Below are 22570 nucleotides of genomic sequence, written 5' to 3'. Positions count from 1 at the left end.
AAATAATAATACAGTAAAAACAAATTATATATGATAGTACTGATTTTTAGAATAAAATTACTTTTAGAAATACTCAATTCTAAAAACTTTCAGTTTTAGACAAAATATGGATCTAAATTTACATCTGAATAATCTATTAAATCAAAGCAATAATTCTATTCAAGATATTTTAAAGTTTAATAACAATATATTGAAGTACCAATTATTTATCAAGAACAAATTTCTCCCTAGTATTGCTTAAAATTGATGTAACTAAATTCTAAATCTATACATTTTTCACACCACAAAATAATTATAAATTGTAATCTCTTTTTACAAAAAAAATAAAATAAAAATAGACAACTTCAAAATTACATTTTTAGCTATTATTAACAAATGTGACACTAGATTTTAAATATTTTGAAATGAATAAAAATATTTTTACCTGTTCATCAAAGTAATTCATCAATTTCTGTAAACCAATTGTAATTCCACTATCTTTAAGATCCGTTTGGAACTCGACTATGTTGATAGGCTGAAAGAAATTGTTGACTTATTAAAGTAAAACAATTCTTTACTAATATTATTGTTAAAAAAAAACTATTGCTTTTCTCTAAATTTAACATTTATATATTAGGGTCAAGATATACTCTGATGAGAATTACGAAAACTAACAGATGGTGGATCTGGTACCATATATATTAATTGATACCCATAATTAACTGACTGAGCACCAAAAAGAGAAAAATGTCAGAATGTGTTGTTATATTTAATTGATTTACGAAAGCCTTAAATCAATTAAAGATGGTGGCTACTGCTTTATTCGTAAAATCTTAATTGTTAATGGAATGTAAAGAGTGCAAAAAGAAAAAAACCTGAATCACCCTTAATTTTTTTTGATCTAATGATTAGATCTTCTCATACTAAAACTCCTTAATGGTTTCAGGGGGTGACCTCAAATTTGCTAATTAATTAGTGCAGATGATATTTTAACTTACACAGTCAGAGACAAAAATTAACTTTCACTAAATTAACATTTTCCCTCGACAGATTTGGATTTCTGATCCTCAAAATATAAGTTGCTGCAATTTGAGGAATATGGTTCCAATAATTTGGTCAGGAGAGTGTTTGTAAGTTTGGGCCTCTTAATGTTAACTTCATACTTTGCCATATGTTGCGAAATTTTTTAGCAAATCAAGAAATGTTTGCCCACAATTATAATTTTTTTTTTTATCCATTCAAAAAAATAACTTATAATGATTATTTTATTTAATAATAGTCCAACAAATTTTGAACTGAAAAGTATACAAATTTTTACATCATTTTAAGAAGTGTAATTTTATAGGGCAAAATACAAAACTGATTGAAATCAAATAGTTCCTGTCAATAGTCTAATAGTTCCTGAGAAATCTAATTTTGAAGAAGTTGTATATTTAAAATTAATTTCTCAGCACTAATCGACCAATTTTGTTCATATTTTGCCTTATAAAATTACTTTCTTTGTGATATAAAATTTATATCAAAATTTTTTGACTATTATTAAACTTATAATAATAAATAATTACTAAAAATTAATTTTTGTGTGAAATTATTTTTGGATAAATGAATTTTATAGTGCACAAAAGTTTTTTGATTCACTAATAAATTCTTGAGATGTGGCAAAATATAAAAAAAGTAAAATTAACATTAAGGGGTCCTAACTTTGAACTGCTCTCCTGATAGTTTAAAAGTTAAAAAATTAAGACAGAATTTTGGAATCTTTGGTGTCTGGTGCAAATGTATAGCTCAGATGAAAAACTTGCAGCTCCCTAAATGAAATGAAAAAATTATAACAGGATGTATTACAAAAGCATGTCGCCCAAGTTTTTGTTTATAAATTTAAAATAATAAACCACAAAATAATGATAAAAGCTGATATATTTAATGCTTTTTTTTAAAAAAAAAGCTATATTTTAATATAGCACCTGAGCTACTCAAATACTATTAACCGACAAGAAAAAAAGTACAGAAATTATGCAAGATTTTCAGGTAAGAAGAGAGAGACATTTATAATAGGGTCAAATGCATGTAGAACTTCCAGTATGGTAATTTTTCCACCAAGGATCCTCTAAAATTATAAAAGTGGTAGCAAAATTTTTTATCATAAAACATGTTTCTTGTATTAAAACATTTAACATTCTTCTTCTTCTTCCTTATCCCCAAAATTAGCAGGGCTAAACTATGTCCATGAAATTCATCATTTAACATTTAACATTAAATGCTCTTTATCACTGCAAAAATTCAAAATCTTGTCACAACAGAAATCTCATACATATGGACAGATTATTTAAAATGAAGTGGTTGTAAATATAAGAAAATTTCTATTTGCTTTGAAGATAAGCTTACTACCACATAAAATTTTTGACGGATCTTAGAAAACAAAAATTACAAAAGGTATTGATCTGATGCACTAAAAAAAAACAACAAAGAAACAAATTATTACCGTGTAAGTGAGTATCTGTGTATACAACATATCATTTTTTAAGATGTAATCAGAAATTAATTGTACTTTCTCCTTGCTTTCAGGCTGGCTGCAATCACTTAATTCAGAAGACAAACTGAGATAATCTGACTTTCTTTTCCTAAAAAAAGGTTTTAAGATATAGATAAAACTTCATAGAGTGAACTTTCTAATTGTAGACAAGCAAAGTAAAAACTAATGTATTAAATATTTATATTGATGCATATTAGAAGATTGCTTTTAACAGTCAAAAGTATCCGAGAAATGATTTTAAGGGGGGGGGAGAAAAAAACCAAGTGTTTGAAAAATTAGATAATTTCTTGATTGAATTTGAGATTTAAAACTGATATGCAAAATTTTAGTATTTTTTTCTAGATTTATAAAGGATTAAAATATTAATTACTTTGTATTCTTTGCATCTGGACTGCTAAAAGAACTGTCTTCAGACTGACTTTTCACTGGTGAAGATATCACAGCCGTTGGTTTCTTAGCTTTATCATCAACTTTTTTGTCTGATCTCTTACGTTTTTGAGAAACAGGATTGGATTTAGACTGTTTTGATCTGGACAGTTTGGATGAAACTTGAGACATCTGTGAAGCAGGCATTTGACCTTCATGATTTGATGTTTTCCCAATTACTATAATAGACAAATATTTATAGAAAAACATAATTGAGGTTATTATTGAAACTTACAATCACACAAATAGTTAGATTTTTATGAAGACAACGTTAGATAAAACAATGCCTGCTGGTTTGAAAACTTATTGGTTCATGGAATCAGTTGCTAATTTTTATCAGATTCAGGACCTCTGGATACTGGGATCAAAACAATTTTGTCACTCGTCATAAAATTTACTGAAAGTGACAAAGTTTAAGGGTCAGCAGCAAGGTTTTGCATCAATTTTTCAAAAAAATCGTCTTTTAGAGGTGCATAATAATGAAAGGTTTACTTTCACTTGAATGACTTTATTTTTTTTCCACCACCCTAGGGCAGCGTTTCCCAAACTTATGACTTTTGTAACACTGATAAAAAAGTGAATGTATTTTTTACTAAAAAAAAAACTGCACAAAAGTTAAACATCTCAACTGGCTGTTGACACCATTAATTATTAACTGCTAACTCTGCAAAAAATAGCCAATAGAAAAATACATAATCATAAATTTTCATGGCTAGCTTTGTTTTCAAATAAAACGTTTTGAAGTTTTCGTTTGTTGCAAGATACTTCACATAAGAACGCTAAACTGTTCCCATACCCGTGATGGTACACATACGACACTTTGGGAAACAATGCCCTAGGGCAGGGATGGGCAAACTGTTTTGGTCGAGGGCCAAAAATCGAGAAAAAAAATGTTTGGTGGGCCAAGTAAAACTTTCAAAATTTAACAAGAAAGCGATATACAAGTTTTAATTTAAATATTTAGTGAGATGAATGAAATTGCGATTTCATTTTTAAAAGTACCTTATATTAAGGTTCGAAGTGATATGTGCCTATTTTAAGGAACAAGGCTAAATGTTTTTCTGTTAGTCTACTTCTGAAATGATTGTTTTCTAAGGTTCATAGTTGAAAACTCTTGTTCGCATATATAAGATTAAAGCAAACATAGCGCTGATTTTCTGGGCATGAAATATTAAATTTTGGAAACTAGCTTTTGTTAATGATTTGTAAAACTTGGGCATACTTAGAAACAACTGCTTCAGATGATTGTTAGATTGTCCGCTCGTTGGATCTTAAAATACGCAGTCTGCCAAATGTGAAGTATAATTTACCTATATTAGATTCCTCGAGAAAGACAAACGCTAGTTAGAGCCAATATAAGGCTATTCTATAAAGAACTTGTGCTTTCAACATTTTACCAATTGAAGCTGTCTGTGCTAACTCTTTCCATCAATTTATGTTTTGTAGAACAAAAATAGAGAAAGTAAAAAGGTCATCAGTACTTTGTTAAAAAAGGAAAAACAGAAATAATTGTAAATAGTTGACAAGAAAAAGGATGTATATTGTTTATATTTGCCACAGATCGGCAAATTAAAATTCCATCCGCGGGCTGGATAAAACCTTCCGGTGGGCCACAGTTGGCCCACGGGCCGTAGTTTGCCCATCCCTGCCCCAGGGCAATGAAGTTTGTGATTTGTTGGAGCGTGGAAGGGTTTGCTAGAAGGATATCACTTTGTTTAGTACTAAACTTTTAATTTGCAGAGGTTCTCTTTAACTTTTACTAATGTTTTTTTTTTTGTTAACGTTAACAAAAAAAAGAACTGATTTGTGTACCTTTAATCTTATTAACCTTGAATTTGTGTGCCTTTAATCTTATAATATCAATTCACTAACTTAATTAAAGTTTTCTAATTGAAAATTAAACTTAATGAATTGCAAAATTTGATTTAATAAATCCTTTTAGCACATATTTATGTTTGTCATGCAGTGCAAAACCGAGAAAATATAACCCACATTTTGCACAAAGTAGATATTCTATTGGTTGATGCTTATATTAGTCAACTATCACATTTAATGTCAGACACTATATAAAAATTTAAGGGATAAATAAGGCAAACAATTACATGGATGAGTTTCTTCATAAACATGTGCGAGAACAGCAACAGCTTTCTTTCTGGGCAGGGCTTTGACACCAATTTTTTTCAATGCTTCTTTTATTTCAGGTGTAACCATATTTTGATAATCTGGAAAGGGAGTTATGGGTGAATCTGTTAGCTTAAATTGTTGTAAGACACTGTTTGGTGTTGAAAGGCCAGATTGATCTGTAAAATAAAGAAGCAATGAAATTTATGAGGATGCATGATTTAATACAAAACTTAAAAGAAACAACTAATAAATATGAAAATTACATCATTAGCTAACAAAAGGTTTGTAATATACAATAAAAGCAAAACTACATAAATTTAGACAGAATAAAAAAAAATTGAAAAAAATATGCAACTAGTAATACAATCAACTTTTTAAACATAATAGTGGCAATATTTTGAATTTAGTGATAATATTTGGAAAAAAAAATGCAACCAGTAATAGAATTAGTTTTATTATAAATAAAATGGGTTTTATGTTTACTGAAATCGGAATAATTTTTAAAATTTTTGAAATATGAAAAAGCAATCTGAATTGGTAACTAATAATCTTTAAGTAAATTCATTGAACACCACAGGTGACTGGCATTGCTCAAACTAAAATAATGCCATAAATAAAAATTACTTTTGTATATATTCTTGAAATAAATTTTTTTTTATTATTAGCTTTGTATTAAGATTCAATCTTAGAAGTAAGAATTCTTTTTTTTTCCAAGGCACTACAGCATGTTACAGGCCATGGCCGTCCCAAATAGTCTTTGCCATCTGGCATAACCCACAGCAAGGCTCTTCCAGTTTCTCTTATATATTATATGAAAGTCCCTCTCAACTAAGTTAAGCCTTCTAATTGGTGGTCTTCATTTTGTGTTTCCTAAGGGATTAGAAAAAGTAAGCTTTTTTACTGAGTCTGTATTATCAGATCAGAATAGGTGTCCGAGCCATCATTGTAATTTTTCTGGTTCCTAAATTTTTCTACTTGATGTAAGACACCATATAGATGAAATTTCAAAGTTAACTTTAGTATATTGACTTTCAACATGTAAATAAATAACTTTGAGAAATCTTTTTATCTCACTTGCACTGCTACATTCTTTCCTTGTGTCATTTGCATTATAATTATGATTGCTTTTTTTAAGTTAAACTTAACAGCAGTTTTAGAGCAATTAGAAAAATATTTACTGCCTCTTTTATTGTATTATAAGCTAATTGATATTGATACTTCCATTTGTTTCAGAAATTGGAATTTATATGATGCATGTGATATTGCATGTCTGTTCAATATTTTTTGAAACTTATTAATAACTTTGACTGATAAAATTTATATCAGATTAAACAAATTATAAAATGCGTAATTGGTTTTCTAAAGAACTAATTAACAAATGAACGAAGAAACAAATTATGAGCTTACAGTTTAAAAATAAATTTTAAGAAAAACGCAGCTATTTAAATAATTAATTTACTCACTACAGTTTCTCTTCACTTTATTTTGGGATGTAGGAATACTGTCTTGTAGAATTTCACATTTAGTTTCAACTGAGCCTTTATTTTCTTGAACTTCTATCAGATGATTTAACTTTTTATTTTTTTTCAAGCAAATGCTGGATGTCTTAAAATCGTCCAATGATTTCTTACTTTTCAATATCCAAGGTGATTCAGGTGATAAATTTAATTGTGATTTCTACGTTGAGAAAAAAAATACATAGATAAAATATTTAAATTTATTAATTTAACTCATCATTTTAATGATATGAATTTTTTGTCAAACCTTACTTTAGTATAATCCCACAAATAAGAATTATGTTTATCAAAAGTAAATAAATATAGTAAGACTTTTGTAACATTTCAAATGGGAAAAGAAGATTGTAACTAAACCTAATCAAATATATTTTGCAGGAATCAAAGCAACATATAAACAAAATACACAAATTACAATATCAATGCAAATTGCAAAAGTTTGAATATTAATTAGTTTAAATATTAATGAATTTAAATGAAATAAATAAATCAGGGTAAGAAAATGAACCATTTTTACTATAATTAAGTTTTGCATTAACCTACTAACTTATATTCTTAACTATTACTCTTCGCTGCCTTTCTGCATAACAGACTGGTTTATTGCCCTGTTATTCAATGTGCAGAAAATGTATAGAACAGACATACTTTTCATCACAAATAAAGGAAAAAATACAACTAACTAGTAAAACATAAGAAAGGAAGAAAAAAAAATTACATCTCTATTTTAATCGATGTGAAAACATAAATTCACATATTAAAAAACATATACATGATTTAAAGACCTGATTTAGACTAATATTAATTTTTACTGAATTATAGCATTAATTTAAACTCTTGAAATTTTGATCTTTCTATTTCAAAATTTCAATTTAATGTCATTTTTTTATTAAAATTTCCATCAGGTTGAATGTATTAAAAATTTGATCATTTAATGTCTAGACAGTTCTGTTAAATTTATTTATTTTAATGGAAACTGTAGTTTATAATACAACCTTTTATTTAAACTATGTTTTTATCTAAATAATTTTTAAGCTTATTTTCACAAATTGATATACAGTATAAAGTTTAAAAAATATTGTTGTAAAATTGAAATCATTTTCTGCATACATTAAATTCTAATAATAATTAGGTTGTCCGGAAAGTAATTTTACTTTTTCCCAACAGAGGACTTAATTGTACTTTTTCACAGCCAACTTCATGTACAGACGGCAAAAAAAAAAAAAAAAGATATTACCCTGAAGAACTTTTGCTCAACTGATCAGATTTCCACAAACTAAGTGTCAATCTTAATGGTTAAAATTTTTTCGTCCTTAATTTAATTAAATAATAAATAATTATTAAAAATTATTTTTTGCATGAAATTATTTTTGGGTAAATGAGTTTTATGAGTGGGTGAAATTTTTTTTTTTTGAATTTCTTAATTAGTTTTAAAAATATGACTAATAACGCAAAAATTGAAATTTACATTAAGGGGTCGAAACTTTGAATCTCTCTTCAGACCAAACTATAGGACCACATTTCCCAGATTGCGGCTACCCTCTAAATTTTGAAGATTAAGAATCCAAATATGTAAAAAAAAATATATGTTAATTCAGTAAAAGTGCATTTTGTGTCCAATTTTGCAACTTAATTAATAACATAATAATAATAGCCCATTTGAGTTCACCCCCAGAAGCCATTAAGATTGACACTTAGTATGTGAAAATCCGATCATTAGAACAAAAATTATTCAGGGTGATATCTTTTTTTTTCCTTTGTCGACTGTACAGGGGAATTATTGTTGCTTATGCACACATAATACATACAATGCACTGTTTCTCTTATTTATTTTCTTATGTAAAAAGAAAAGTCATTTAAATTAATAAAGCAATAATTTAAAATCACCAATAAATTGCATATAACTAAAAAAAATTGGAAATCCCTAAGAAAAGTAAGCAAAAATTTCATAAAATAACATTGTTAGCAAACGACTATTTAAATAGTGATTTATACTATGACACTCACCAATCGAAAAGAATTCATTTCAGAACTGGAGAGAGGAACTCCAGATAGAATATTAGAATCTGCACAACTGCTGATATTTTGGGAAGGTTTTTTATTGTTTTGAATTGTAGCAAAAATACTTTTATTTTCATCTTTATTTTTAGTTGGGGAATCAAATGATTCATATTTATGACTTTTACAAGAGAGTAATGGATTTATTTTATGATTTTCTTCGTATGATTTAACTGGAGACTCTTTATGCGTCTTATTAAACTCATCTTCCTCATCAGAATCGAAAATAATTACTTCCGGATAATTAATTTTGCTATTAACACAAGAGGTGCCAGAAACGGAAGGTGACTGGTAATGAAGGGTGGTCGCGCAATCTTTAGCACTTGAAGAAAACTTGTGATGTCTGTAACTTGTGTTGTCAGAACCAACATCTGGGGGGCTCAAAGGATACATAATATCATTTGCAGAAACATCTTCATCAGAATCGAGCAATACAACATTGTCATCAGAATGACATTCATCATTTGCTCCCTTATTTTTAGATTCTTCTTTTGGTGAGTTAACAGTTTTAAATGATTCACTAAAGGTAGAATTATTTAGTGGGAAGTTTAAATCATCACTAGATTGATATTTTTCATCTAATATATGATTTTTAACATTTTTCATTGGAGAGCTAACATTTTTAGTTGACATTTTCAAGTCAGAGTAGCCAGAATTATTAATTGGTATATTTAAATCATCTTCCGAATCACAGGTAATTATTTCTGGTGATGAAATGTCCCTGTTGTCAAAAGTCATATTATAACATTCGCTATAAGATGGATATGAATCAATAGCAACTCCTTCATCAAGACTTAATTTAGATTCATCATTACGTCTACTAGACACATGCTTGGGTGATTCTTCAACACTCTTATCAAAATTCTTGACAGGACTTGTTTCTAATTGATAATTCTTAATATCAGTAGTTGAAAGAGATTTTGTAATAGAATCGGCAGAATTAAATGCATTATCAAAACTAATTGCAGAATGTCTGAAATTTTGAGACAAATTTTCTCTTTGACTATCTTTAATTATTTCCACATCAGTATCAACTGAATTATCTGTTTCACTCGTACGTGAGAAACAAAGATTATTTTCAAGCTCCTGTTTTGTAGAACTAATTATCTTTTTGCTGGTTTCATCCATCTTATCACATTTTTCAACAATTTGATCAAAAGAATCAGAGGAAGATTTTTTATCAAGAGAAATAATCTGATCTTTATCTTTATTAGAATTCTTATCATGTTCAGAAATTAACTCATTTTCATTGTAATTACAAGAGGATTCCTCTTGTGCCATGAAACTGACATGAACAACTTTACACGAATCATTAGAGGAAGAATTTTCATCTTCTTGTGTTCCAACAATTGCAGGAGAAATTTTAGATTCCTCATGCCTATTGGAAAATGCTAAATCGTGAGAGCTGAAATCAGAACAACTTTCACAATTTTTTTCAGATGTGAAAAATGCATATTTAGAGTTTTCAGAATGATTTGTCAGTTTGTTTAAAATATCATCACAAACAGATAGTGCTTCAGAGGTTTCTTCAATGCCCACTCTTTTCTTGTTATCTGTAGCTGATTCAAGACTGGAAGATTGAAAACTATTAGAAAATTTAGTTGTCCCATGGAAAGTAGCTTCCATTTCATCATCAGATATAACAGTAACTTTTTCAGATGAAGTTTCAGGGGTAATAATGCAATCTAAAAATAATAATAAACAGTAATTAATGAAAAATGTCACAAAAAATATAAAGTAATAACTTAAAATTAAATATTCATAAATTTAAAAACTAAGGACAAAAGGAAAAAAAAATTTCTGACATCAAATAAGGTTTTTTATTTAATAACAATATTTTTAATCTTTAAACAGGTATCAAACATTTTTCTTTTAAGATATTGATTTTTCACAAAGGTCAGGATAATATTTTATAGGAAATTTTTTCCACATTTGTTTTGTGAGAAAAAGGGGAAAAAAAAGAAAGCTTTCTTCGCTTAATTTTGATTTCATATAACATGGAGGAAAAAAAATTGAAATTTCCGCAGGAAAAATGTGTACATAGAAGTAATATATATTCATTGATTGTGGTCAATTTCTGAGCTTAGAAAATTATAATTTTCTTAAATAAAAGGAAATTGATAATTTTTTTGAAATTTTATTTCCTAAAATTTTAATACTACATGTTAAAGTATAAATGAATAAAATTCATTAAAATTAAACAGCAAATTATTTTAAGAAATGGAAATAACTAAATTTCATAGCAATATCAATATGCAAATTTCGATTCTCGCTACAGATTTCCTTGAGTAATAAATTATTATAGCTTCAGAAATTTTTTTTCACCAAATTTGAAATTTATTATTTTTTACCTACCTGCATGAACAAAAAACTTAAATGTCACAAATATGTTTTGGATTTTAAGAAAACTAGATACTAGGGATGTAATGAATAGTGATTTGGCTGAAAAAAATCTGCCAAATAGCAACATTTTGAAGGAAAAAAAACATTAATAAATATTTTTTATTTATAAATAAGCTTAGTCATTATTGAAAAATAATTAAAACTTAGCTGAATTACTGCTATGGGGTAGAGGGAATAAAAACTACAATAGTTATCTATTAGAAATATTTAATATAAATAAAAACTGACTAACCTTAAAAATCTTTACTTAACTTTTTCACATTGCCATATTTTTAGAAAAAACTGACAATAAAAGAATTAAGTCTATTAGAAATGCCCTGATAAAATAGTGCCCAGTAATAAAAATAGAAAACAGCAAAAACAAAAGAAGAAAACATTCTCACATTTTAAAACAAAAAGTGTTAAAAAAACGATAAAACTGACTTGCCTGAAATTTTTTTTTTTATAGAATCAGCAGTCCAAAATTTGTGACTCAGTATAAAGTAAAATATAGTTTTAAGTCTTTCACTTTTCCATGTGTCTTTTAGAGTAGTGGTCCCCAATCCCCGGTCCGCGGATAAAATGGTACCGGGCCGCCCATTTCATTGAAACTGAATTTAAATTCCTAGGTTTATACCCCAAATTAAAAATATCTACTTTCCATTAAAATTTTATTTATTTAAAAAAAGGATGCCCCCGAAGGTAGTAACATAAATTTTTTAATGTTTTAAAAAGTAAAAAAAAAGAAATCTTCTGCAACTATTTTTTCATTCAATTTGTTTTAATAAAAAAATAACAAAAAGCAATCATCGTAACTGCAAATATCATAAATAAAAAACGAAAGCCCGGCGCGACATTCGCATTGGAACTAATGAAGAACTTCGTCTTCTCCCTCGATTCTGACGCCTCACACAGTGAGAGTGTATAGTAAGGCTATAAAAGAGAAGCTGGCTCGTCTGCCATTTAGTCGCCCGAAGACCACGTGACCATGATTCCTCTCTACTGTTTCGTGTGCTTTATGCAGTTTTGTTTGTTTTTTGTAAAAAGAAAGTGTATCACTCCTCTCTCTGTTCACCGGTACTTTCTCAGGTTTAACAGTGCTTGGCGTACGTGTGTATTGTGTCTGCACAAATTTAACTCACAAGTTAGCGAAAATGAATACGAAACAGACGTCCTTAGAAAGTTTCCTTGGAAAAAAGAAAAGGCTCAGTGAAGAGACCGAAGAGCCTTCAACATCAAAGAAACATGCAACTTTTAACAGACAATACCATGAGTCCTACTTGAAGTATGGTTTTGTCGGGACAGGCGATTCTTACAAACCAAAACAGCTCTGCATAGTTTGCGGTGATCAACTCTCCAATGACGCAATGAAACCTTCAAAACTGCTTCGCCACTTGAACGCCAAGCACCCTGGATTAAAAGACAAGTCCCTGGAGTATTTTGAAAGAAAAAACGAGAACACGAAGGACAGAAAAAATTTATGATGGCCACCACATCAATAAAGGAGAGTGCACTAAGAGCATCATATTTGGTGGCTAATCGTATTGCTAAAGCTAAAAAGCCATTCAATAATGGTGAAGAATTAATCTTGCCTGCCACTAAAGACATTTGCCGTGAAATATTAGGAGAAGCTGCTGTGGAAAAGATAGCACATGTGCCTTTGTCGGCTAGCACTGTGACTAGGCGCATTGAGGAAATAGCCAAAGACATTGAAAAGCAATTGTTGGAGAGGATTAATGCATCACCGTGGTACGCACTCCAGGTTGACGAATCTACAGATATTGACAGCAAGGCAATACTACTTGTTTATATGCGATATCTATATCAGGAAGATGTGCATGAGGATTTGTTATGTGCACTATCTTTGCCAACCAACACCACAGGAGCAGAACTGTTCAAGTCACTGGATGGTTATATATCAAGACAACTGAAATGGTCCTTTTGTGTAGGCATATGCACAGACGGAGCTGCTGCTATGACCGGACGTCTATCTGGTTCAACTACTCGGATTAAGGAAGTTGCACCTGAGAGTGAAGCTACACATTGTCTCATTCACAAGGAAGTGCTAGCAAGCCGAAAAATGTCACCAGAATTTAACAGCGTATTGATTGATGTCGTTAAAGTTATTAACTACGTCAAAACACACGCCCTTAACTCGCGCCTGTTTGAGCAGCTTTGTGAGGAGATGGACGCAGAGTACAGATGCCTTCTGTTATATACAGAAATACGATGGTTATCCAGAGGAAAATCGCTACTGAGAGTATTTGAATTGCGAGAGCCATTGCAAAGATTTCTCTTAGAAAAGAAGTCGCCGCTCGCAGCACATTTCAGTGACAAGGTATGGGTCACCAAACTGGCTTACCTGTGTAACATATTCAACCTGCTGAATGAACTCAATCTGTGCCATCAGGGGAAAATGACAACTGTTTTCAAGTTGGCTGACAAAGTAGCTGCCTTTAAAGCCAAACTGGAGTTATGGGGACGACGCGTGAACAGAGGCATTTTCGACATGTTTCAGACATTAGCGGGTATTTTAGGCGAGACAGAGCCTGAACATTCATTCTCCCAGTTGGTTCACGATCACCTGTCTTTGCTTTTAAAAGAGTTCGAGCGCTACTTCCCAACCACAAAAGACCCACGAACTGGTAAGGAATGGATCCGCGACCCATTTGCCGACAAATCGGGTGAATCTAGCTTGTCAGTGCAGGAAGAAGATCAACTGTTGGAGATTGCTAATGACGGCGGGCTCAAAACTACGTTCAAAACAACAACTCTGCCGGTGTTCTGGATTAAAGTCTTGGCAGAATACCCCAAGATTGTCACCACAGCACTTAAATCCCTATTGCCATTTCCAACAACCTATCTGTGTGAAGCTGGGTTTTCTGCAGTAACAGCAACCAAAACAAAGCAACGGAATAAACTGGAGATAAGCAACACACTTTGGGTGTCATTGTCTCCGATTACCCCCAGATGGAGCCGTCTTATTGCAAAGAAACAAGCTTAGAGTTCTCATTGATGTAACGTTCCAGTAAGTTAAAATGTTAAATCACTTTATTTTTTGGTTTAACTGTATTTTATTTTGAAGGTATGTTTAAATACATTTAAATTAAAATAATTTAAAATATAAACAATCAATGTCCCCACCCCCCCTCAGTGGGCCGTGGTAAAATTATCAAACGTTGACAGGTCCGAGGTGATAAAAAGGTTGGGGAACACTGTTTTAGAGCATAAACTTGCAAGTTTTAGAACTTAAATGTGTGTAAAAACTATTCTTAGTAATATACAGTAAAAATAACATCAAAAAATTTGTCAATGCCATTTGTAAAAAATTTGTCAGTGGAGGGGAGGAAGATTATATCTCTATAATTTTTTTTAAACATTTCGTCTCATGATATTTGGAGAACTTATCTAATTTAGAGAACCCCTAGTCTTTTTACTTTTTCTATATTTTGGGTGATAAATATTTCTTTCTGTTTTGTATTTATAAAATGTTAAAAAATGACCATGCAAATAAGCATAAATTGACTTAACACCGGAAGAAGAAAAAAAAGATATGCAGGAAAAATATTATTATTATTATTATTTTTTTGTGTGTCTATTTTCATATTAACTGCTAAATTTGTTTGACCAAAACGGTTGCATCACCCAATTCAACAGATGTATATACTTAATCTGTTATTTAATGTCTACATTTAATCTGAAAATGAAAACAAACTATTATTTTATGACATACCTTTAACCCTGCTTTCTTCTTCCATTTGTGTATTTTGCAAAGACATCATCTCTAATGTCCCACAATCACTTTCTAAAATATTAATGAGGTCTTTAACATCGTACCTGAAAAAAAATTATTAATATTTCCTTTTCATTTTATAAATACTTCATGTTCATTTTTTTTAAAAATACAATACTTGTGGACCATATTTATCAGAGAATTTCATTAAAGTAATTTTATGTTTTTTACTAAACTTAAAATTAACTAAAATTAATCTAATTAAATTAATTATTAAAATAAACTTAAAATTAACTAAAACTAATTAATTAAAAATTAAGTTTAGTAATAAACTTATGTTTTTTACTAAATTTAAAGTATTTAGTAATTGTACAAAGATATGAAAGAAACACATAAAATAAAATGATCAAGACAATAATTTTAAATCAATATTTACTTTTTTGCTATTTCCAGCAGTTCTTCAATGATATCTTCTTTCCATTCAGTAGATCCAGTGTATATAAAATTCAGAAAATGCAAGGCAGCATCAAATGATGTATTTTTCATGTCTAAAACATGCTTTTCATTATTAGCTGAATCTTCAAATACCTGAAACATTACATTTATTGTATTTAAATAAATTGCATGCAAAAAGTTTAAAAACACTTATTGGAAATGGTAAATGGCATGCCACTATTTCCAACAAGTATTCTGAAACTTTAAAGTGTTTTTGAAGTGTTGAAAGTGAAATTTGAAAGTGTTCTGAAACAACTGTTCGGAAACTTGATAAAGGAGAATGGTAAAACACATGAGTGAAAAAGTATATGGAAATGTTAAGAGTGTAAGAGTTAATAGGCAATTCCAAATAAGTGAGTTCAGATTAATAAGTTCAAGTAGAACACTTATTTCTCACTGAAACTCAAACATAAAAGAGATGTACTACAAACATAAATAAAGATATATTAATTATGGGTATTAAAACAAACTTTAAAACAGCTTAAAGATAAAGAGAACAGATATTTGTGTATTTCCAGAGTAATGATGTTATCCATGTACTGGATTTAGGAAATAAGAATTTTTTAAATTTAAATACTTGGTGTAACACACCAACACAGAAGCTCTATCTCTAGGCAACAGCAGCACCACTTTACTCCTCGGAGACTGGCAAGAGATGCACTTATGGCTAGTCTGGTTCAACAACCTGCATTTGGAACAACCTTGCTACAGGGTTGGGTTTTTGACGTCAAAAAGTGGTTTTTGACATGACAAGGGTATAATACTGGTTTAAACCGTCAAAAACCCGTCAAAAATGTCAAAAACTAAAGTTTGCCAAAAATATATATAAACTTCAAAACTACCAACAGTTGCCATGCATTATATTGAAATTTAATTATACTATAGGTAATCAGCAGGTTTTAAAATGTTTTTTAATTAAAATTAAGGTAAAAATAACAGATTTAAAATCTCAGAAATTTATATTCAAATGCATGTGCAGAAAAATTTTGCACAAAATTTTTTTAAATATTTATATTTGAAAAAAAAAATTTTTTTTTGATACTTAAGAAAATTAAAAGTTTATTACTATGCATTTTTGACACATAAGGAACATATAACTAATATTTATAAGGAACTTACAAGCTATGTTGTATAAATACAAACTTGATACAAGTGCATGAAAAAAAATTTTTAATGTTATACCGAATATCTTTATTATCCAGTATGTTTATTTGAATTTAAAAGTAGTTATATTTGTGAATAATGATAAATATAATTCCTATTGTTTATTATATTTATATATAAATATTACACTTATCATTTTAAAACAATTTTTACCTCTTAATTTTTCCCCCCACTTGTATTAAGAATACAAATAATGCATATCTTGAAAGCAAGAAGTAATTATTCAACAGCTGAATATTTAGATATTCAACAAAACTATGTATATAGTATTCAGCAAAATGAAATTCACAAGTATTTGGATAAACTAAATTTTCAGCATAGTAAATGAATAGGCTGAATATACTGTAAATCGACACTAACTACTCTGTGTTTTTAACAGAAAGCACTTAAATTTGTATTGTCTTATGTTAAAAAGATTATTAGGAAGATTTAAAAGAATATTAAAAAGATTTTTCTTTAAAAGATGTCTAATGTACAAAACTGCTAATGTTTATCTTTAAAAATGTCTAATTTTCAGTATAATCTATACCAGTGGTGCGCAAACTAGGGGTCGCGACCCCTGTGGGGGTCGCCAGAAGTTTTTTGGGGGTCGCCAAATTTTTATGAAATGCATTATCCCTGCATGCTGCATACTATACAGTGTACATATAAAGAGTGAAGCGCCGCCACTAACTGTTTAATTGCAATTTCATGCTGTCCACTCTTTTTTTGACCGTAATGCGTAATGTATTCTCTATCTGGCTATCCGTGGAAAAACAATATCCCGTTTTATGCAAGAATGCCATCAGAGTGTTAATACAATTTGCATCAATGTATTTATGTGAAACTGGATTTAGCAAACTAGTTTCAATAAAAACTAAATACCGCTCGCGTTTAAACCCTGAAGATGGTATGCGAATTGCAATTAGTAACATACATCCAAATATCGATGAGATAATTAGAAACTTGCAGCCACATACATCTCATTAAAGGGCAATTACTGATTTTTGAGTTATAAAAAAAGTATTTTCTTAAAATTATAAATAAAAATTAATATGAGTTAAATATGATGTTTTTAATCGATGAAACGAAAGAAATGCGCGAAATATACATCGTATTTGTGAACATTTATCTCTAGGGGTCGCCGAAAATTTTCTCTCTACAAAAGGGGTCGCAGTCGAAAAAAGTTTGCGCACCACTGATCTATACTATACACTAAATTTGGTTATAAATAAATTTCTTAATAATATCACTGCAGATTTTCAATAACACATGAAAATGAATACATAATATTACAAAAGATGTGAGCTTTCAAAAGTACAAGATTTTGGTTACTATTCAAAATATAAGTGTTTCTTCAAAATTTAAAATTTATTTTTTCTAGAACATATTTAGAAACACTATCCTTTATAAAAAATATATAAATTTTATGTATTAATTAAATTTCACATATGAATATAGGTTTTTGACATTTTCGACATTTTTGACAATGAGGTTTTTGACGTGACGGTTTAAACCATGGTTTAAACTGTCAAAAACTGTCACATGTCAAAAACCTGCCAACCCTGCCTTGCTAATTAAACAGTTTTAACGTTAATTGCCTCATCCTTCAACAACCCTTAGACACAACCTCACACCAACATATAAATGTATTCTATATAGCATCAAAAAATCTGGAATTTTTCTATCTATAGGTAACACAATACTTATTATTCATTTTGTATAGTTGTTTCAAATAAGGAAGTGTACCAACTATTCAATAAGCTAGATTAGAATTGACTATTCAATAAGCCAGAGTAGTATTGAATAGTTGGTAAAAACGTTAAGTATTTATTTAGATTTACTTTTAATCCCATCTAACATGACTGTAGAAATTTTAAGCATAAACACTGCTATGGTGCCATGCACTGTCATACTAATTTTTGGTGACAGAGCTTGCCTTTTTCAAGCAATAGCATATATATATATTCTCAAATTATAGCTCGAGAGGTGCGTGAGGAAGTAGTACAGAACATAATGGAGCATTGGAATGAGTTTTCTCCCATTTTAAATAATTATTAAAATGATAGACATAAGGAACTTTTAACAATATCACAGACATCTCTTGCAAATAGTTAAAATCGGAATCAAGGTACTTCTGCACGGATAACAGCTAGATTGTGAAAAAATCAGGTTACTCACTTATTTAAAACTAATTAATGTGTTAGGATTAGAAGAGGAGTTGAAGAGTTAGAATATTTAAATACAGATGTGCTGTGTATTCTGTTTGGTTACCATTAAAGTTTATATATGCACCAGATAATTTTGAAAAGTGACCAAGATGGTAGCCAAAGATGACTAGTTTACTATGAATAATTTAACAATGATATAAATTTAAACTGAAATTATTTATTTGCCACTAAAATTTTTTTTAAATGAGTTAGGTGTGATTCATCACTTAATTTGTTTTATTTCCTGGTATTTTAATGGGCAATATACAAAACTTCCTCAGATGTTTCCATTGCAGATGATTTTTTCCCCTCAATTAGGATTAAACAGCACTGACTGGAATAATTTTATACAAAATATTTGATTTAAACTAATTTAATTTGAAGTACTTTAATTTAAGTTGATTGGAAATACAATCACACAGCTGAAGTTACCTTGTATTTGATAACTAAATTTTAAGGAAATAGACTCCATAATAACACCCAGTTTCCACTAGCAAGTTAAGAAAACTTAAGCTGTCAAAAAACTGGCGTAAGAAAACTCAAGTTCACCTTAAGAAATCTTAAACCTGCTAGTGGAAACAGGGTATAACTTAACTAACTGTTATTTTAAATGTCTTAAGTTATCCATATGACAACAAAGCAAACTTACATAAATTAATAAGGTATCAGAGAATACTTATTAAAACTGAACAATTGCAAACCTTTTTTAGAATAGGACACCTTATTGCTAGAATTAGTTTGTGAGCAGGTATGACAATACCACTGGCAGTATGAATGGCAACATCACTCATCCAGGAATTACCGATAAGAGAGCGAAGCCCCGACATTAAAGATGGTGAATGGTTATCATCTGAAGATGTCTTAATATCCTAAAATAGAAATAACACAAAAATATATTTAAAAAATCTACAAAAACTAAACAATTATAATGAATTAAAATGAACTAAACTTACTCCTTTTTGGCTCTCACAACTGAAAGTATAATCACAAGGCAGTTGTGTATAAATATGATGCCCTGGTATTTGAGAGAGATTGCACAGCTTGCTTCCAGGATCAACATTGGACGGTGCAATCCAATCAAGCAATTGTTCAACATAGTATGAAGTTTTGTTTTCTTCTGCCTTACCACTTAAACTCCATAACAAAGGCACCTTAAAAGATTTAATATAATCAAAAAAAATTTAATAGTCAATTTTTCTACTTGTGCATTCATTTTAAAACTACCAAAATTGGAAATCTAATATAGTCCATCTGCAGTAAGAAAATAATTGATTTTTGGAAAGTACCCTTTAATACAGAAGTGTTATTGTGCTGAATAATTGTCGATAGTGCAAAGATTTACACCACCCACTATAAACTTCCTTAAATGTTTTTCTAAGTTATCCTTATTTTAATCAATAGACTCATACTATAACTTCGTCTTCAATTGCCTTCTTATAGAGGATGGAATATGTATGGGAGGATGGTGAAAATAAGAAACATCATATTCATAGTAATAATCTGGATTATTTATGCCTAAAAGTATTTAACCTTTTAGAAAACTGCATTTAGCATGCTAAAACTGTTTTTTATTTTCATTTTAGTCCACTTGTTATATTTACCATAAGCAAAAGGATAATTATTTTTAAAAAAATTAGTAAGAATAAGAGGGTTTTTAAATTGTAAGCTAAGTAGGAAGAAAAATACTTAAAAATTCTACAGAAAATGAAAACTACTACTGCAAACAGTTTTCAAAAACTCAAATTTTGATAAGAAAGAAATACATCAAGTCAAATAAAAAAATAAAGTGCATTACAAATCTAATATTGGAAAAAATACAATGTGCTTAAACCTGATAACACAAATATTTTTTTTAATTCAATTTTACTTAAATTTTTTTTAAAAAAAGAACCAGAGAAATGTGTACTAACTAGTAACATCTTTCAGTTACTGGTCCTTTGTACCAGTGACTAAATTTTTTTAATTTCTACCCCTGTTAGATGTAAATACATTAAAAATATACAGGTATATATATTTTTTAGTAGATTTAAAAACAAATTAACAGAAAACTGTTTCTATATTAACACCCTAAAATGATTTATCTCAAACTATTATGAATTTAATGAATTCATAATAATTTGAGAGAAATATATATCAACTTTTTCAGTATAGTTTCATTAAAAAAATACTGCATCAATTAGTTAAGATTCTTCCGTAACAATATTTAATTATACTTTGTAATAAAGTTCAAAACTTTCTTAATAAAATATTTTTAAAGTAAGCTGCTAATAATCTGCTAAATTATAAAATAATATTGCTAATAAGCTGCTAAATTATAAAAACATCAGTTCAGAGATAACATATATTTAAAAACTGACATACTTGCTGTGAAGTTCTTTCTTGGTGAATGCTTGATATTTCTTCACTTATAACCTAAAATTAAGTGTTTTTTCATTATTTATGCTAGTCTTAAAATGTTTAAAGTACATTATTATACTGATCTTTAGACACAAAAAGGAAGAAAAAAGATGTTTGTGCGTGAGACTACATTTCAATTTAAAAGCAAATGCTAACACTTGAAACTATTAAATTAATATGTCTTTAAATTAAATTTTATTTTATTCTGACTTTCATGTAACATTGAGACCCATTATGTTCAAACTAATACTTTTAAAACAAGGTTAAATAAATTTTTTCCTAAAAACAGTAAGTCTCTTGTCAATAATTAGGAAGATTTTTTGGCAAAATAACGTGGAAAAATCAATATTTCTTGATTATCAGCCCTGTCATTTATACATATAATATGTACATCTACCTATCTATATATAAAAGCATTTAAGAATCTATTATAGACATAAGTATCAAATTTGTAAAAAAATACAGGCAAAGATATTATGTTTTATTTAAAACATAAACAGCAAAAAAAAAAAAAAAAACATTAATTACACAATTTTTTTTTAATGTACGTGAAAATTATAAATTGAATGTGTTAATGTAAAGCTCTCTAAGAATTATTTAAGGGTGTGAGGAAAAACTGGTTTAGCAGGTCAATGTGTAGTTACTCTCTTTTTTCAACGAAGCAAAGATGAATCCCTTCATTCCCGGACTATGATGAAAGATATAAACAGGGAGAAAGAGGATGGATGAATAAACAGTCGAAAGGTCTTTCTCTCTTAGAATTATTCAAGGAGATGAGAAAAAATATGTTTAGCATGAAATTGCATAGCTTTGCTTATATTTTATGAAAATGAAGATGGATTATTTCATTTCCACTTTGGTGCAAACCAAGAAGCTAATGATCATATGAGTGTTTACACATAATTTTTGATACTGATTCTAATTTTTCTGAATAATTTTTATTTATTTATAAATTAATATTAAATATGTTGAATTTCATATTTATCTTTCGCTTTTAATTTTATTTAATTTTTAATCAAATGTATGCGTTACTATCGTTACCGGCATTTTTCATATAAACAAAAAGATAAAAAATGCTGTTATTAAAAGTTAGAGTAAAATATATTTTAGAAATCTAGTAATGTAATTACAATTGCTTATATTTCCTATCATTACAAGCATTAATAATTTTGATTTACATCATATTAAACATGTTATATTAATGATTATGTCATATATTAATAATGAACAAAATCAATAGTGTTTAATCACTCTCTCATGGCAATGCACATTTTCTATCAAAATTGAAAAAGATCATAGTCAATATTTTACAGTGTCAAGTAGTTTGAATATTTTCTGTCAAAATTAAGAAGGGGCATAGTTGCTTGAATATTTTCTGTCAAAAAGCACATTTTCTGTCAAAATTGAGAAGGGGCATAGTCAATATTTTACAAAGTTGCTTGAATATTTCAATTATAACATTAAGATATTTGAACTTTCAGTTTGTAAGTTACCAGAATAAGAAAAGATATCAGAAATAAGTACCAATTATTAAAATCAATGGGTGCATTAAAAATAACAACTATCAATTACAAAATAC

The 22570-nt window shown here is 28.9% G+C and overlaps 1 protein-coding gene across 1 annotated transcript in view; it reads right to left on the bottom strand.

Moving 5' to 3' along the window:
• Nucleotides 1-22570, bottom strand: part of LOC107456853 (uncharacterized) — a 32501-nt gene that overhangs the window by 640 nt on the left and 9291 nt on the right. The window contains exons 8-18 of the mRNA XM_016074822.4: nt 20956-21006; nt 19548-19745; nt 19296-19463; nt 15183-15334; nt 14747-14850; nt 8581-10316; nt 6526-6739; nt 5041-5238; nt 2883-3117; nt 2462-2600; nt 425-514 (exon numbers count right to left, since the gene is read on the bottom strand). Coding sequence (XP_015930308.1) covers nt 425-514; nt 2462-2600; nt 2883-3117; nt 5041-5238; nt 6526-6739; nt 8581-10316; nt 14747-14850; nt 15183-15334; nt 19296-19463; nt 19548-19745; nt 20956-21006 — 3285 coding nt within the window. The remainder of the gene's footprint in view (nt 1-424; nt 515-2461; nt 2601-2882; nt 3118-5040; nt 5239-6525; nt 6740-8580; nt 10317-14746; nt 14851-15182; nt 15335-19295; nt 19464-19547; nt 19746-20955; nt 21007-22570) is intronic.

This window comes from Parasteatoda tepidariorum, chromosome 8 (assembly GCF_982258835.1).
Source record: "Parasteatoda tepidariorum strain Cologne lab strain chromosome 8, Ptep-v5.0, whole genome shotgun sequence".
NCBI classification, from domain to species: Eukaryota; Metazoa; Arthropoda; class Arachnida; order Araneae; family Theridiidae; genus Parasteatoda; species Parasteatoda tepidariorum.
The sequence above is the reverse complement of the archived record's forward strand: the minus strand, read 5'-3'. Positions and strand labels throughout refer to the sequence as shown.